This window comes from Malurus melanocephalus, unplaced genomic scaffold, assembly GCF_030028575.1.
Source record: "Malurus melanocephalus ecotype Western Australia unplaced genomic scaffold, MMel_1.1 scaffold_226, whole genome shotgun sequence".
Lineage (NCBI taxonomy): Eukaryota > Metazoa > Chordata > Aves > Passeriformes > Maluridae > Malurus > Malurus melanocephalus.
This window is the reverse complement of record NW_026623458.1, coordinates 159,944-175,746: the sequence shown is the minus strand read 5'-3', so window position 1 is coordinate 175,746 and position 15,803 is coordinate 159,944. Positions and strand designations below refer to the sequence as shown.

At 42.3% G+C, this 15,803-nt stretch overlaps 1 protein-coding gene across 1 annotated transcript in view; it reads left to right on the top strand.

Annotated features, from left to right (window-relative positions):
* The window catches only part of DGKI (diacylglycerol kinase iota), a 186,348-nt gene that overhangs the window by 138,399 nt on the left and 32,146 nt on the right, over positions 1-15,803 (top strand). Inside the window, exons 25-28 of the mRNA XM_057374488.1 lie at positions 456-525; positions 2,902-2,942; positions 4,527-4,654; positions 5,174-5,299. Of these exons, the coding sequence (XP_057230471.1) occupies positions 456-525; positions 2,902-2,942; positions 4,527-4,654; positions 5,174-5,299 (365 nt within the window). The remainder of the gene's footprint in view (positions 1-455; positions 526-2,901; positions 2,943-4,526; positions 4,655-5,173; positions 5,300-15,803) is intronic.

Below are 15,803 nucleotides of genomic sequence, written 5' to 3'. Positions count from 1 at the left end.
AATTCTGTGTGTGTGCTAAAGATCTGTGCTGCTGTGTTTTGCCCTGTGCAAAGATGTTTATTTGTGTTTAAATGTTTKATGCAGCAGATTTAGGAAGTTGGCTGGCCATTCTCTGGCAGCAWGGGCAGAGCCATGATTACCCTCTGCTCTTTTAGGTCCCTTTTGATCCCTTTTTGCCTCTCCAGTAAGAGCTAAAAGCACATGGGATGGCCTGTTTGAGTCCTTGGTGAGTACAGGTCAGGAAAAAAAGTCTTAATTCCTCCCCAGTTGTTTCATTTGGTTCCTGGCTTATAGAGATTTTGCACATTGTGCAATGGCATTAAATTAAAATGAAAAAAAACAGTCTAGAAAATAGTCCTTTTTAGAGAAAAAAACAGTTGTTTTTTTTTTTCTTTTTTTGGTTTTTTTTTTTTTTTTTTTTTTTTTTTTAAATATAATTTCCCTGCCCTATCCAGGACCAGGAAAGCTCTTTCCCCAGAGTACTTTCTGTTCAGAGGCTCTCTCCTAGATGGTGCTTCCTAGATGGTAAGTGCATCTCCCTTCCCTTGTGCCTCGCATGCTGCCTGCTTCTGGTCTGCTTATGGAGATTAGTTCACCTGAGTGCATTTCCAAAAAGGAGTAACTGCTCCTTCTTGTTACCCTGAGCAGGTAAAAAAGGAGTTGTGTGCCCTGCTTTCCAGTCTAAAAAACTGAAACAATCCCTTCACCTAGCAATCAAAATATCTGTAKTTTTTGGGCACTGTAATGTTTGGGTGACAGAAAGGTCCCTCCGTTTCCTTGTGATGTTGCACTTCATGTAGCTCCCTGGAGAGCTGCACTTGTATTTGACCCAGACTTTGTCAAAGCAGATGACTTATCTGGGCTTTAAATCAGGCTCCAGAGCACAGGAATTAGCAGCTGAAATGGAAGGCATCTGCTTTTACAAAAGCTTCAGAGTGGGGGAGACTTAAATTTTTAATGCTCTAAACAAGAACAAATTCTCCTCGGCACTTTCTAATCACCCTTCCTTGTCTCTCATGAGGGAAGCTGATAAAAGCCACTGTGAGACTCTGTTTGGTTTTTGGAGAAAGCTGGATGGGTAGATGTGTTCAGTTTTTGTCTTTAGTGTTTGATATTCCTGTGCAGCGCCAAAACCCACAATGCTACATCACTGTGCACTTGTGTCAAAACTGCAGAGTGAATGAACCTGATTTCACTCACCAAAATTAATGCAAAGCAGATACAAAGAAATCACATCTGATGAAGCACAATTGTGGATGATAAATGCTTTTGGGGTTAGTAATATAAATTATTTGGCAGTGACAAGATTCATAATACGTGCTTTATTTAGTGGATCCCCCTATTTTCATGTGTTTTTCATGAGAAGCATAAATTTTCCTAGAACATATTGCTAATTCAGAGTCAATATCTGAGGCCATGCATTTGATTTATAAAGAACTCCCAAGCATATTATTGTTCTTTAGATTCAGAACTTGAATTAATCCCATTAGACCCATCAAATTCAATGTATGCTTGCTATACTCTCATTGAAACAAAGTAGCTCTTTCTGTTACACATTTTAATGTAATCAATTCTTATCAGACTGAAATCCATTTTATACATTTTTAAAATATTTATTTCAAGATAATATTTTCGGTGACTTGCTGCTTCATTAAGCTTTATCCCATTAAATGGTGAATTTAAAGATATCACAGAATCATAGAATGTTAAGAGTTGGAAGGGACCTTAAAGATCATCTATTCCCAAACCCCTGCCATGGGCAGGGACACTTTTCACTACCCCAGGCTGCTCAAGGCTTTTCCCTTCAACTGTCTGACCACTCTCACTGTAAAGGATTTTTTCCTGATATCCAGCCTAAATTTCCCCTTTCTTCAATTTGTACTCATTACTCCTTGTCCTGTCACTGCAGTTCCTGACCAAGAGTCCCTCCTCAGTTCCCCTGCAGACCTCTTTGGATGCTGGGAGTTTGCTGTGAGGTTCCTCTGTTCTCTTCTCCAGGCTGAACAGCCCCAACTTTTCTCAGCCTGGCTTTGTCAGGGAGGTGCTCCAGTGCCCTCATAGGCTCCGTGCCCTCCTCTGGAGCTGCTCCACTGTTGCCTTGAAAGGCCAGTTTTTAATAATGACACAGACACGGTTAAGGGGATAAAAAGGGTTTTACCTCGGTATTTAGGATCCCAGGTGCACAACTTGATGGCAGAATGCACCCCCGTGTACAGCACGGGTACAAGTTTTATAGGTTTCAGGAATTAGCATATCTATCTAGGATTCCCCAATAAGAAACTTAACAAATGCAGTAATTTCCCCCTATTCTAATGAATCCCCCCCAGATGAGGCCAGAGCCCAGTTCACACAAGATGTTCTGGACAGAAGGCTTCACCCAAGGCTGGAGCCTCAGGTTTAAGATAGCACAGGGCACACTGACCCCTTCCTCAGGATGTTTGGTCTCTCTGCCCAGCAGAACTCCTAAACTAAGCTGGAATATCAAGCTTCAGGAATTACAAGCATGTGGACTAAGGGGTACAGGCGGATGCATAGGGGGTACAGAAGTGTAAAGGGAAAAGCAAAAATCATCAGGCATCACATCAGTTTTGGGTTCTCATTTTGGGGGCAGCAGAATGCACAGCACTCAGTGGGATCTCACAGGAGCAGAGTAGAGGGGGACAATCATTCCCCTGGAGCTGCTGGCCATGTTCCTTTTTGCTGTAGCTCAGCACAAAAGGGTTGGCTTTCCGTGTCACTGTCACAGTAGTGAGCCCAGAGGCATCACACAAACAGACATAAGGAATTTCTTATGTTCYTGTGGAGCCTCTGTGATTTCCCTGRTAGCAATATCCRTGCAGCCCACCTTGTCCATGCCATTCTGCTCAGACTGTTTTCTGCTGTTGTTTCTCTGTCTTGCAGCAACTTCTGCTGATCGTTTTTACCGCATTGACAGATCTCAGGTAAATCCTTATTCGGTTTTTGTTTCTATAGATTTTTTTTTTTATTTTAAAGCTGTGTCGAATGCAGCTTAAAATGAATTAGCTGCTGTTCTTCCTGTGTGTTGCAAAATGTTACTCATGATGTCTCATGAGATGTGGAGAAAAAAAAAAATTCTGGGCTGTTTTTTAGTTGATCTAATTCACATTGCTCCCCTGAAGTCTTTTATCTGCTGACCATCTGCCATTCTGTTTACTGCCAATCTAATGTACAGAGCAGAATTTTCTGCAATTGTTTTCCTTATCAAGTCTTGCTAGGGGCATCTGTGTGGCATCAGGGTATTTGTATTTATCTTTTCACTGATGTTTTTAGGCACCAGGAATCTTGATCCTCATGTGTGTGTCAGGAAATAGCTGTAGAAGTTAAGGTGTTGTTACAATTTGAGAATTATGAGCAGAGCTGCATAAAATATTGCCAGCGAACCCCAAAACAATGTGTATCTCTGCTGGATTCAAACCTGTGGCAATTTGAACATATTTTCTAAAAGACACTGAAAATTTTGCAGGGCTTTTGATCTTTCTGATTTGTAGCCAGAACAGGCCAATTAGTGGCTCAGCATCAAGTGCAAATTGTTGATTTCACACAGTGGTTGTTTGTGTCTGGTCCCCCCGAGGACTGTGTAAGCTGTTTCTGAATCACATGRGCACATTACTGTATTTTAGCAAAAGCAGCTGGTGCTTTAGTTCAAGCAGAAGGAGCTGTGACTTCAGTTCAGAGTTCCCAGGTTCAGTTTGTACRTGCAGCCACCGTGGGACTTCTTTGCACAGAGTCAAATAAACACTTTGATGTTGTAATTTAACGTTTGGAAGGCAGGGGTGAAGAAGATGCTGCTGCAGATTAAATTGGGCAGTGTAACTGGCATATTCTGCATTTCTCTACTTGACACTGTACTAATGGTCATCTTCAACTCCTCCTCCTTCATCCTCTGTTTCTGCTGGGAAAAAATCAATATTGTGTGTTGGTCCCAGCATGAAAACATTGGGAAGTTTCCTGCCCATTTTTCTACATAGATGGGGATACTCACACTCAGTGTTTTACTGAAAATGAGCCTTCAGTTTCAATAACAAAAATAAAGTACTGAAAAAGAGAGCTTTAGAAATGCAGATGTGAATATAGAATGTACAGGTGGTGGAGATCTGGAAGAGGACCCCCAAACAATGAAAAAAAAGTTCTGTCAGCTGTTATCAAAGAAGAGATTTCAGGTATTGCTCCTCATTTTGAAATGCAAACCTCAGCTTTTAGGATAGACCCTCCAGTTTTCATCAGAATGGCATAGTCATTGAGTAACAGCCTTTAAAGTGTTGCTGTGAGTGTGCAGCTTGCTCATGGGGAATCTTGTTTGGCTTGGAAGCAATGAAATATAAATTGATGACTTCTGTGGCATTGATTTTAATGTGTTTATGTGGGTATGAGTACACAAATAAATACCCAGAGKCCCTTGAATGCCCTTCAGAGACCCTGACGTCCACTCAGCTCACTCTAGGCCAGCTGGGTGCTCTGAGAGACCACTGCAGGTTCCTTATTTGTCACTTGTGTCTCTCCAACAGGAACATTTGCACTTYGTGACGGAAATTTCGCAGGACGAGATTTTTATTCTGGACCCAGAGATGGTAATGTCTCAGCAGGTGGGGACGCCACCAGGAATGCCTGACCTGGTAGTGGAGCAGGCAGCTGGGTGAGTGCTGCTGGGATCTGCTTCTCAGCAGTGGAATTAGAGATGGGCATCTCTTTCTGGGGCCGTTTTCTGAAGGGTTGGGAGGTGTTGGAGGGCAGGTGTTAGGTGGGAACAAATCCAGCTGTGGTAATGACAGGAGGGCAGAGGTATAGCATGTACTCCATCAGGCTCCTGGAAAACAGCAGGACCTCACACCACCTAACCCTAAATCCTGCCATAAATCCCTAATAATTGAGTTACAAACTTCTCTGCGTGGTCAGAGTTCTGATTCCATTGCATAAGGCCCCAAAGCCCTTTGTGTCTTAGAATGATCATGAARTTCCTCTGTTTCTTATCATCCTCTTGACAGACCAGAAATGTTTCCATTCATCTCCAGGACCAGTGTTGTACTCACAGTGAATTAACCTATTTTAACTTGCTAATGGCTGAAAAATGCTGGGAACCAAAAAGCATGAGACACCTTCAAAGCAAAGCACACGAGGTGTTTGAACACCTTCCTCTTCCTCCTTCTCTCCKCAGAATCTCGGATCGCTGGAACCCCGCGGTTCGGAAGAGGATGCTGAGCGACAGCGGCCTCGGCAAGATTTCCCCCCACTACGAGGTACCTGACAAACAAAAGGACGCCAGCCAGACACATATGCTGCAGTAAGAGCCCTCTGCCTTTCTCTGCTTGATGATGCACTGTCACTGTCACCACACACAACAACTCCTCGTGGCTTCTTTATCCGTCATAAATTGTGCCGACGTGCGGGAATTGCAAATTCCATTTGCGACTTYTCTTCTGCTTCTCCCTTCTGTTCTTCCTCATTCTCCATCGTTTTATGTTCTTGCCTTTGTTTCATTCTCTGTGGCACCCTGCCCTCTGAATAAACCTAAATCCAAGTTTTCAAACAAAGACACATTATTTTGGATGTCTGAAATTCCAGCCATGGAGATGATCTTGGCAACTGGTTGGGTGAAAGATCAAAACATTCACCCTCAAGGTATCTCTGATGCAATGTGGCAAAGCAGAAACCACTGGAACTGCTGCTCATCGTCAAAGATGTAGGCAATGGTTTTCATACAACATTGAACCATTGGTTTTCTTCCTGATCATTTCCCCGTAAAAAGTAWTTTTTACCACCTTAGTACTATTTACGGTGTTCAGTTTTGTTTAAAAATATCTCTTATTCTGCTTACCTATTTTAGGAATGGTTTTCAACTTTTTGGTCATTTCACTTCAGATTTTCAAAATTGTCAGTGGATCACTGCTAAGGATTAGATGGGAAACACCTTTCAGGATCTGTTGCTTTGAAGGTTGTCAGTGTTTTGGGGTTGTATTTTCCACCCAAGTATAAAATGTATAATTGTGTTTCTAGTTCTACTAGAACCATAGGGTTCAGCAACCCTATGGGTAGGTTTTAAACCTTAATWTAGAAAAATTAAGAATAGTGACCGTGGCACCCTCGTTTTGGATTTTCTTTGTGTCAGGATTTGTGTGGGAAGGGGCTGCCAGGAGCCTGCAGTTCCAGGACAGGTGCAGTGTGGATGTCAGGCTGTGTAGCCATGTGGCTACAAACTGGAAACTGCTGTCAGGAGGAGATGTCATGGTAAGAAAAGGTAGCACTGCCAGCAGATGTTCGCCTGGTTTTCACCCTGAGGGATTCTGGATCAGTTCTTGATACTCTTTGCAAAGTGAAGAATGGTGAATTCAGGTTCGTTTTTGCACAGACTGGAACAGCAGTGCCCAAAATCTGGAGCTGGCAAAGCTGGGAGAGAAATGATGCTTAGACAGTTTTAGGCAGTGTGGAGAGATGGACTAATTTCCAGTTGATAAGAAGAATGATTTTGTTTACATCAGTGTGTCTGGAAAGGTTTGCTTAGTTGTGACAATGACATTTGGTAGATTTATTAAGTACCAGGGAAGTCAGGAGCATTCCCCAGAGTAAAGTGTACCCATCACTGCCCACCATAAGGAGTTACTTTCTTTACTGCTTCTCCAAACTTCAGTGGTTTTGACTGAAATTTTTCATGCTATTGCTCAGTCTATGACTGATTCTTTTCCTTTTGGTAAAAACTTTTAACAAAAAAGCCAGCCCTTTCTGAAGACAAGATTTGTGGGAAATGTGCTCSTTTAAATGGGCTTCTTTATTTCAAATAAATAAATCCACCGGTTGTTTCCTGAGAKGTGTTACTGCGGGTAGTGGAATGAACTTCATTGGAATGAAGTTTTGGAAGTTTGACATTTAGTAAAATGTCATCATAATACCAGGGAGATGCCTTTTGCTGTCTTGAAAATTACCCCTGAGTTTGCCCTGCTGATGAGGTTGTTTGTGCCTTTTGGAAACGCCTCGGATTTGAGAGCTTTGCTTTCCAAAGTTTCTGTCTGTGCATATTCCTGCCATGTTCAGGATAACTCTGTGCTTGGTTCAGGTTGCAGACCTGCCCTCAGACAGGTGGGGCTCACAGCTGGTCTGGGGTAACAAGGAGAAAAGGGATGCAGGAGTCGTGGTCAAATGGAGATGGATCGGGAGAAGGTGCACAAAGGAACAAGGAAAAGAGGTTGCAAGAGCCAAAGGAGGAGAAGCAAAAAGGGAAGTGTGTGCTGGAATTTGGGGAACAAGGTAAAAGGAGCTGTTGGGAGCACAGAAATAGCCAGGTGTGTGGGCAGTGAGAATGGGAATAATGAAAAGGAGGAGGGCAGTGCAGTGGGTCAGAGATGAGTGAGGCTGGGCTTGGAGGAAGGGTCTGTGGGTGTTTCTCAGCAGGATACAGAATTCTGGGTTTSTGCAGGTTGTTACACAGGTGGGAAAGCTCTGAAATGTGTTTTATGTTTAGGCACTGCCTCACTTGCTGCCGAGGTGGAAGGTGTGGGGTAAATCAGTCAGGGGCTTGAGGTGGAGAAAGCAAAGTGTTTAAATTACAGTTCAGGCAGTTGAGTGATGCTCTGTGGCTTCTCTTTCCAGCCTCCCTCACAGAATCTCTGAATGGTGAGGATTTACAACAAACTTTTCCCAAGTGGCCAGTTAACCACGGGCTCCTCATTCTGTGCCTGTCCACTCTAAAGTAGCTTTGGTTGCAGGGAGGCCACTACGAGGAGATTTTGAAAGAGAGTGAAGGGCTGGAAACTGAGAAATACTCTCATTCTGTTGCCTCAGGATGTATTACTAAAATGAATGGAAARTTTGTGCCTGCTTCCCCAGGTGCAGAATAGAGATAGAGTTGCAAGCTCACCTTAAAGGAGCAGGGTGAGGGTGAATTTCATGGCCATGAGAAACCTGGGTACCACAGGCTCTGTCAGGGATGCTTAGCAGGACATTAATCATTTTGCATTGCCTGCACAGTTTTGGCAGTGGAAGAAATGAATCTTGAGGCTGTGCACTGCATGTGCAGAAGGATATCAAGCAGGTTTCTATTTAAGAACTGRGGTTGGAGTCCAGTAGAAGAAAATAGAGAGTGGCAACGTGATTAAAAGTTGTCGTAACATTTAAGTGCAGCAGGGATGCAGTGTGATGCTCAGATGATATGAGCTCACATATTCCCAAGCTTCTGCATGTTTGACTTAGCAATCTAAAAAAATTCTCTCTAACGTGGCACTTTAAAGAAAAAAGAAGTGCTTTAGAAAGCACTATTATGCTTTGGCAGCTGAAGATGATCACATGTTCTTTACAGAGATTTGCCCCTTCAGAAATTATTTTTCAATTAAAACTTGAGAAAAGGATTTCAGCAAAATTCATAAACAGGAATGTGGCAGAGAGCAGAGGCGACAATTGCACCTGTACATAGAGCTGTCTTGGATCTTTTCAAAGTCATCAGTATCCAGTATTTTATATCGAGTCAGAAATATTGTACAGCTCAAAATGCATTATCTATAGCCTAGGGCAAGAGACTGGACTTGGTGTGAGAGWAATTTGGCTCCCTGGGAATGCTTTCTCAGTGGTCATTTTTCTCCTAAACAGGGGTTGTGAGTGAAACTCTCCAAGTATTAGGAACAGATTMAGCCACAGCAGGTCAGAATATAACTTCAGGATGCATCTGTCATGGCTGTATACACATATATATAAGTGAATATGCATATATATACACATTAAAAAATTCTTTAAGATGAAGTAATTATTTCTGACAAGTGAGGAATGCAGCTAAAAAGCCAAAGTGTGCAAATAGAATGATCCGTTATATTCCTTTAATAAATGAAAGTGGAGAACAGAATATGTGATCTAAAAATAATTACAATGTTAGGTGTTGCTTCTGATCACAAGCTGTTTGGTTAAAGTGTAACTTGAATATAATGGTTTTGAGRCAGGGGTGTTTCTGAGAGAAACATTGTGCTTTTGTTTTCAGCTAACTGAGCTTCATGTTATTTGCAGGTAGCTGTTGATTAACGGTATTTCATATTTTGTTCCTTTTTTGATGGTTCTTTGATCTGTGATGGATTGGACAGAACATGAAACAGTGTCTTGGTGCAGTAACCAGGAACTGGGCAGATTGCAGTTTAATAGGAACAACAATTAGTGTGAACAGTGCATAAAAAAAAAACACAATGGGAAGACAATTTACTAGGAGCAGAGGTGCTTAATCTTGAAAAAAGCTAAATATTCTTGTTGACTCCCCTGAAAGAGGAGTTGGACCCTTCCTTTGTACATGAGCAGGTTCATCCTATGATGAAATGGTGCAGTGAGATGCAGAAAACCCCACAGAAAACCCCACAGCCTGCTGTAAGCATTTRTTGTTGGCCACATATTTCTCTTCTTAGTCAAATTTGTCACCCTGTAATGCGATAAGAGCTGGAAAATTAGATAAAATAAAAACCCCAACAGCACACAAAGATGAAAAGGCGACTATACCTTAGCAGAGGTTTAAYCTACCTCTTTTAATTGAAGTCRTTAATTTCCCCACTSTTTGGGGCAATAACAAGCACTTTTCTCTCATCTGTCCAGCTGTGATGGTAATGTGTTTCTCAAGCTGCTGGCTGCATTTTCTGAAATAAGGACATGGCTTCTGAAGGGTGGGCGAAGGTTGACCAAAATGCCATCTGCTCTTATCAGGGAGAGGAAGGAAAACCCCTCTGGGTGCTGGGAGATGGCTCAGCCCTTTCCACTAAATAGACATTAATTAGCTAGTGATACCACCCAGGCACTGCTTTATGGAGCAATAATAACCCAGTTTSTCAGAGGGAAGAAGGAAAAGGATAAATGCCAAGTGTGGAACTCAGCCACRAGGATCTGATCATGGCCCAGGAAATCAGGTGGTTTAGGGTGTTTTTTAAAGAGAAGTCTTTGTGTGTTGCAAGATGAGAAGAGCATCAGGGATAGAAGTTTGCATGGAGAAAGGGGAAAGAATGCTCATTTAATGAAAGTTTGGAAAATAGAAGGAGATGACTCAGAACGTGCTGGGCAGGAGCTGCCTAGTGACAGTGAACCTTTAAAATTTCGAAGATTGGTAAGGACTTGAGAAGCACAAGGGTTTTCCCAAAAAAATACTGCATTGGAAAACTCAGCATTAGCTCCTAAACAGGCTACTAAACCAGCATTAGCTCCTAAATCCCTGGTGTTTTTGATAGCAAAATCTGAATTAATTTTCAGGTTCAGATTTAGTTCAACGTGCATTTTTAGAATTAAACTGTAAGACTGAAGTGCATATGTCTCAACCAGGTATTTGTGCACCTGTRAGAATTGTTTTCCATTGTCCAGATGAGGCTCCATGAGCACTGATTGCTTTCAACCAAACCTTATTTTAGTGAAGGCATAAATCACCATCACCTTTATTGTGTTGTCCTTATAATAGAACTCGAACATAACAGAGTGCAGTGTCTGTTTTTGCTCAACTCTCCTTTTTTTTTTTCTCTCTCTCTGTTGTCTTAGATACTTTTACAAATGGCTTGTAAGGCCTCTCTCTCACCACCTGGAAGTGAGAGATTTGCCTCAAGCAACTCTGCCTTTTGCAAGGAAAGTGATGTCAAAAAGGAGGGGTCATCAGTGGAAAGGAGGATGTAGACTCAAAGGAGAGGGAAAATGCTGTAAAGAGGATTTAAAATTATTCAGAAGAAGGTGAACACTGGTTCAGTAGGGAAAGAACTTCAAAGAAAGCAAAGAATAATTATAAGAACACAGCAAATGAATGGGAAATTGTTTGGAGGGAAAGCAAATTCCCTAAGTGTGACTGCATGAAAAAGTAATGCAGTTTGCTGTGGGGTCTGGTCCTGTATTTTTAAAKCTTTTGCTATTTGCCAGCATGTTGCAGTCACAATACTCAAAATTTTATACATATCCCAGACAGAGGCTACAATTTATCCACACTTAGGTAAACCTTTCTTCAGCTGCTGCTGTAAATCTTCCCTATCCCACACTTATAAAGAATTCTTTGGTAAGGATGACACCTGCCAATTTTTTTAACTCTAGTGCACAGGGTGTGGTAAATAATAAAATGTATTTTATGCTTCTGTTGTGAATATTAGCTCTCTTTATACACTTCAGTTGTTTTTTTGTYAAGTTTGTTGTTTTGTGAGTTTTTCAGTGGGGAAAAATGCAATAATTCTTCAGGGACTCCTGGCCATGTCTGATTTGTAGACACACCTTGGCTTAGCTGTAGAAAAAAGGCAGAGTTGGGAGAGGAAAATGATGGTAAAATGAGAGAGGATGGAGAGAAATGTTCGTAGTAAAATATCTTTACAAAGACTGGCCTGCATGAGATGTGCTCCTGGTTTATCCTGAGCAGGGTAAACAYGAGATCAGGTTTTCTCAGCTCAGCTTTCAAGAGGTTTTGTGCTGCTCCAGCCAGGAAGGTGCCACCTCTGGGATGGTTCTGGGTGTGGAGGGATCCTGGAATTTAGTTCTGATGTCTGAAGGCACAAAAACAGGATGAAGGAAAGTCACACACGATCCCTGCCAGGACAGGGGATGAGCCACAGCTTTGTGGTGCTTGCACTCACTGGACCTGAGGGACCTTTGCAAGCAGAATCAGAAACTGGAAACTCTTCAGCACAAACTTTCAGCAGCTTCTGGTGTCATCTTTTACAGGCAAAACCTTATTTAATCATCTCTTCCTTTGTTTTGATTTGTAGAATTTTTATGTCACTGCTGTCAAGTTCGGCCTTATCCATAGAGAACTGGGCTGTAGAAAATTCGTGGGTTTTTTTCTTAAAATTTTCAGCAACAGTCATTAGCAGTTGGTTCTTATTTACATCATCCTGACAACCCCTATCCTGGTAATACTGAGCTTTAAGACACAGCTTTGGCTTCTGCTCTTGTTAGCCATAATTGGAAGAAGAAATCAGGATTTGGTTTCAATTTGCATGTCTGTGATGTTATTTGTATGGGAATGCAATGCAAAGAGTGGGTGTTTTCTTCAAGAATGAAGTCTCCAGCCTTTGCTGTTGAGGCTCCTAAGGGGTTTGGGAATAAAAGTTGGCACATCTGAGGTGGGTTTGTGCATCTGCCCCTTCAATTTATGACAGAAACAGGGCACATCCTGTCCTGTATTCTGCACAGTGATTTTTTTTCCCCCCTCATCATTACTTACTACCAATGCATTTTATCCTTCAGCATTTTGCTCCCCAGAGTGGATTGGGTGAGATTTTAGCTTCCTCTTTTCTCACCAACCTGCCCCCTCTTAATGACTTTTGTGGCATCTCAACACCTGAAGCACAGCTGAGGAAAACTCACCCCGCTGACAAATTATTTTGACAGACAGTGACRTGCAAAACACTCCCACACACGATGAGACTACAAATTGGCTTCTTTAGGGAGTTCTTGCTTCTTGACTGGCATCCCACTTCCCAAAAGGGAAATGTGAGCAGCCCAGCTCTCCTCTTCTCCTTGGGGCAACTGCAGTGACAGAATGAACCTGTACTTGACCAAGGAACCATCTCAGCTGAGTGTTAAAAAGTCAACCACCACCTAGCTTGAAAATGCTTTCTGAATATTTCCAGCTGATCAAGGCAAAAAGCCAAGTTTTCCACGTGGAATGTCTTTGTTTTGGAGTGCATTTACAGGATAAATGATGTTGTCAGAGTACAGATAGTTGGGTGCCTYGGTTTTCTTTAAGTGGTTTACCATAACAGCCATTAATCTGCTTTCCACTCTCTGGCTGATAGCCAAGACTGAAGCAGTAAAGTCCCCCTTTTTTTTTGTGACAGCTGTGTTCTTTTTTCCTCCTTTTCTTCCATTCTTGCTTGCYTACTTTAGTCCTTGGTTTGCAAAGCAGAATCTTCACTGAGAAGTAAAACAGCTTTGCAGCAAAGAAGACAGGAATATATAAGGAGAATAACTTCTCATCATCTTGTTTTCTCTTTGTCTGGGTGAAAGAAAATGATAATTTGATTTTTAGTGCCAACTGCTTTCACTGCAAGCATTGGACATGTGGTAACTGTGGCTGGCAGGAGAAGAACAGAGAGAATGGATCTGACAATGTCACTGTGGAATGTGAATATCCCTCTCYCCAGCTTTTTGGAGTGGAAACAGCAGACCTGTGGTTCCCAGTGACATTAAAAACACTGGAAAAAAGGGATGGATGGATTTACTGGGGTGATAAAGGATGATTGACACAAAGATATATTGTTCTGGCTATTCTTTAAGCACTGTTATAAATACAGGTTGAATATTCTCCAGCATGGCATACTTACAGTCCAATCAAAGCTGGAAAAGTTGTGCACCTTTCAGTTTTAGATACATGTGTCTGTGTTTGTGTGTACTTCTTACTCACTTGTGAGAGCTGAAGGGAAAAATAAACAACACAAAGTAAGTCCCAAACTCCCAGTCGTGGTTTTGTGAGCGTTGCAGGAATTCTGAGCTCATGTCCGTGTGCTCTGTCCCTGCCAGAAGGAGCTGCCATCTGCTTGGAGAGGAGACTGGTTCTGAACGTGTTCTCACTCAGTACAAAACTGTCTGATCAAAGCCAAAACTGGTGAGCTTGGGAGCCTGGGGAAGAAACACAGCCCTGTGCATGTGTTACACACACATTGGGCTGCATTCTGTGTTCAAACTTTCACACTTGGACACCTCGTAGCATGCATGCAGGCTGTGTTTATATTCCTGTTCATATTCTCWAGTTCTGGTTTAACAGGTTTTCAAAGAGAATAGGATTGAAGTTTGGTAAAGTAACCACTCTGAACTGTCACACAGAGGTACTGCTTTGCCTGAGTTGACTGTGTTAAACTCAAAAAAAAAGCCAAACCTTTCCATAATTTCTTCAGATATCTTCATGTTTGTGTTTCTGTTATGGCTGAAAACTGGGAAATGTCCAAATTACCATGCAACAAAAAGCTAAAGACAAAGGGGAGTAGTGTGAAAATAGGCCATCTTTTGAGGTTTGCGATGGAGTATTTCAGACCTGCAGTGGAGTATTTTAGACAAAAAGAAAACAAGATKATGAGAAGTTATTCTCCTGGTATATTCCTGTCTTCTTTGCTGTGAAGCTGTTTTATTTCTCAGTGAAGATCCTGATTTGCAAACTAAGGACTGAASTGGGCAAGCAAGGATGGAGGCAAAAGGGGAAAAAAGAGCACAGCTTTAACAAAATTTGGGTGAGGCTGGGAATGATATTCTGCAAGCCAACACTAAAGCAGGCAAGCAAGGATGAAGGCAAAAGGAGAGAAAAAAGATCACAGCTTTAACAAAACTTGGATGAGGCTGAGAATGATATTCCGACGTGAGCCTTCACTTGACTCACGGAACAAAAAGTGAGATTTCTCACTGGGGCTGCTAGAAAAGGTCATTTTTCCCAGGCTGTGTGTCCTGGCCTGGCTGTTCTGCTGCTCTTCCCTTTCTGGAGTGAGTGTCCCATGGCTGTGGGATTCCATGGCATGACGTGGGAGGAGCAGCACCTCTTTACCCCCCTGCCAAAGAGCTTGGGTGAGCAGACAAACTTCTGAAAGCCTAAAAACAATTCAGATTGTCCCTGCTGCTCCTCTGCTTTAGGGAGGAAACCCTGAAACCCACAGTTTTGAGTGGCTGAGACACAGAGAGTGTTTAGCAGGGCTGGCACAGCTCTGTGTGCACGGGAGGGAATAAATGGGGAGCAGGGCACAACACTGAGCCTTGCTGAGACTCCTGGCACTGCTGATGCCCATGGGCAAGCAGGGACAGATGGACCTGGCTAAATCATGCCAAGAGCTGAAATCAGAGAGCCAGAGGTGGCTTGGAGCCAGCGTAACCCTGACTCCTGGATTGCTGTTTCTGTGCCAGGCATCTAAAAGTGCAGYACAAAACCCCTATCTGAAGCTGCCATTGGAAGTTTTATTCTCCATCAATTAGTGCGTAGCAGGAGTGTAAACAGCTCAGCAGTTCTGCTCTGCTCAGGGTCTGTGTGTTATGCATGTTAACTAAGGTGAATTTTTAAATTTTTGTTTTTATTTATTCTTTTTTTTTTTTTAAATGGCAGGGCAGTGAGGGTTTCTTAGAGCTTGTGAAAATCAGGCCACTTATTTTTCAACCTAATTGCAAGAATCTGTTTCTGAGGTATTCATGTGTTTCAGGAATTAAATGCTTTTTCTCAAAAGTCACTGGTTTGCATTATGGTAACAAACACAGCACTTAGGGTTTCTTCTGGATTGTTTAGAAACCCCAAGTGGGCTGGGATTATTTGGGTGGTATCTCAATTCACCAAACAGCTGATGTGCTTCACCTCCACCCAGCCTGAGGGCCAAGTGGAGATTTCTTTTATGAGCCAGGTTATGGCTGAGGTGCTTAAAATGGGGCTGTTGTTACATCGTGCTTGGCAAAATAATTTCTTTCTCTGGGTTAAATCGAAGTTGAAGTCATGACAAAGTGACCTCTGCTTCAGTCTCTTCCTGGGAAAAGTAAAATTGCACTGACTGGTTGTTGGGGAAAAGCCAGATGTTTTGTTATCTAATGTCAGCAAAAAGATCTGCTTTTATTTTCATGTAGAATGCTGAGGAAATACAGAATCTTAGACACTTTAGGTCCTGTTCCAGTTCTTCTTAACAATGACCTGTGTCAAATCCAGYTGAGTTTGCTGTTTCACTAAAGCATCACAGAGTGTGGCTAGATCTCATAACCCTAAATATTTTAGGGTTAGAGCCACACCAGCTACTGCCTTTCCTTTTGCCTTTTGACTCCCAAATTCATCAAGATGTTGTCAGGTAGGTCAGTGAGGATTTTTAAGGTTTAATTCAAATCTGGAAATGGAAGAACAGCTTTTCAAAGAAGCTGGG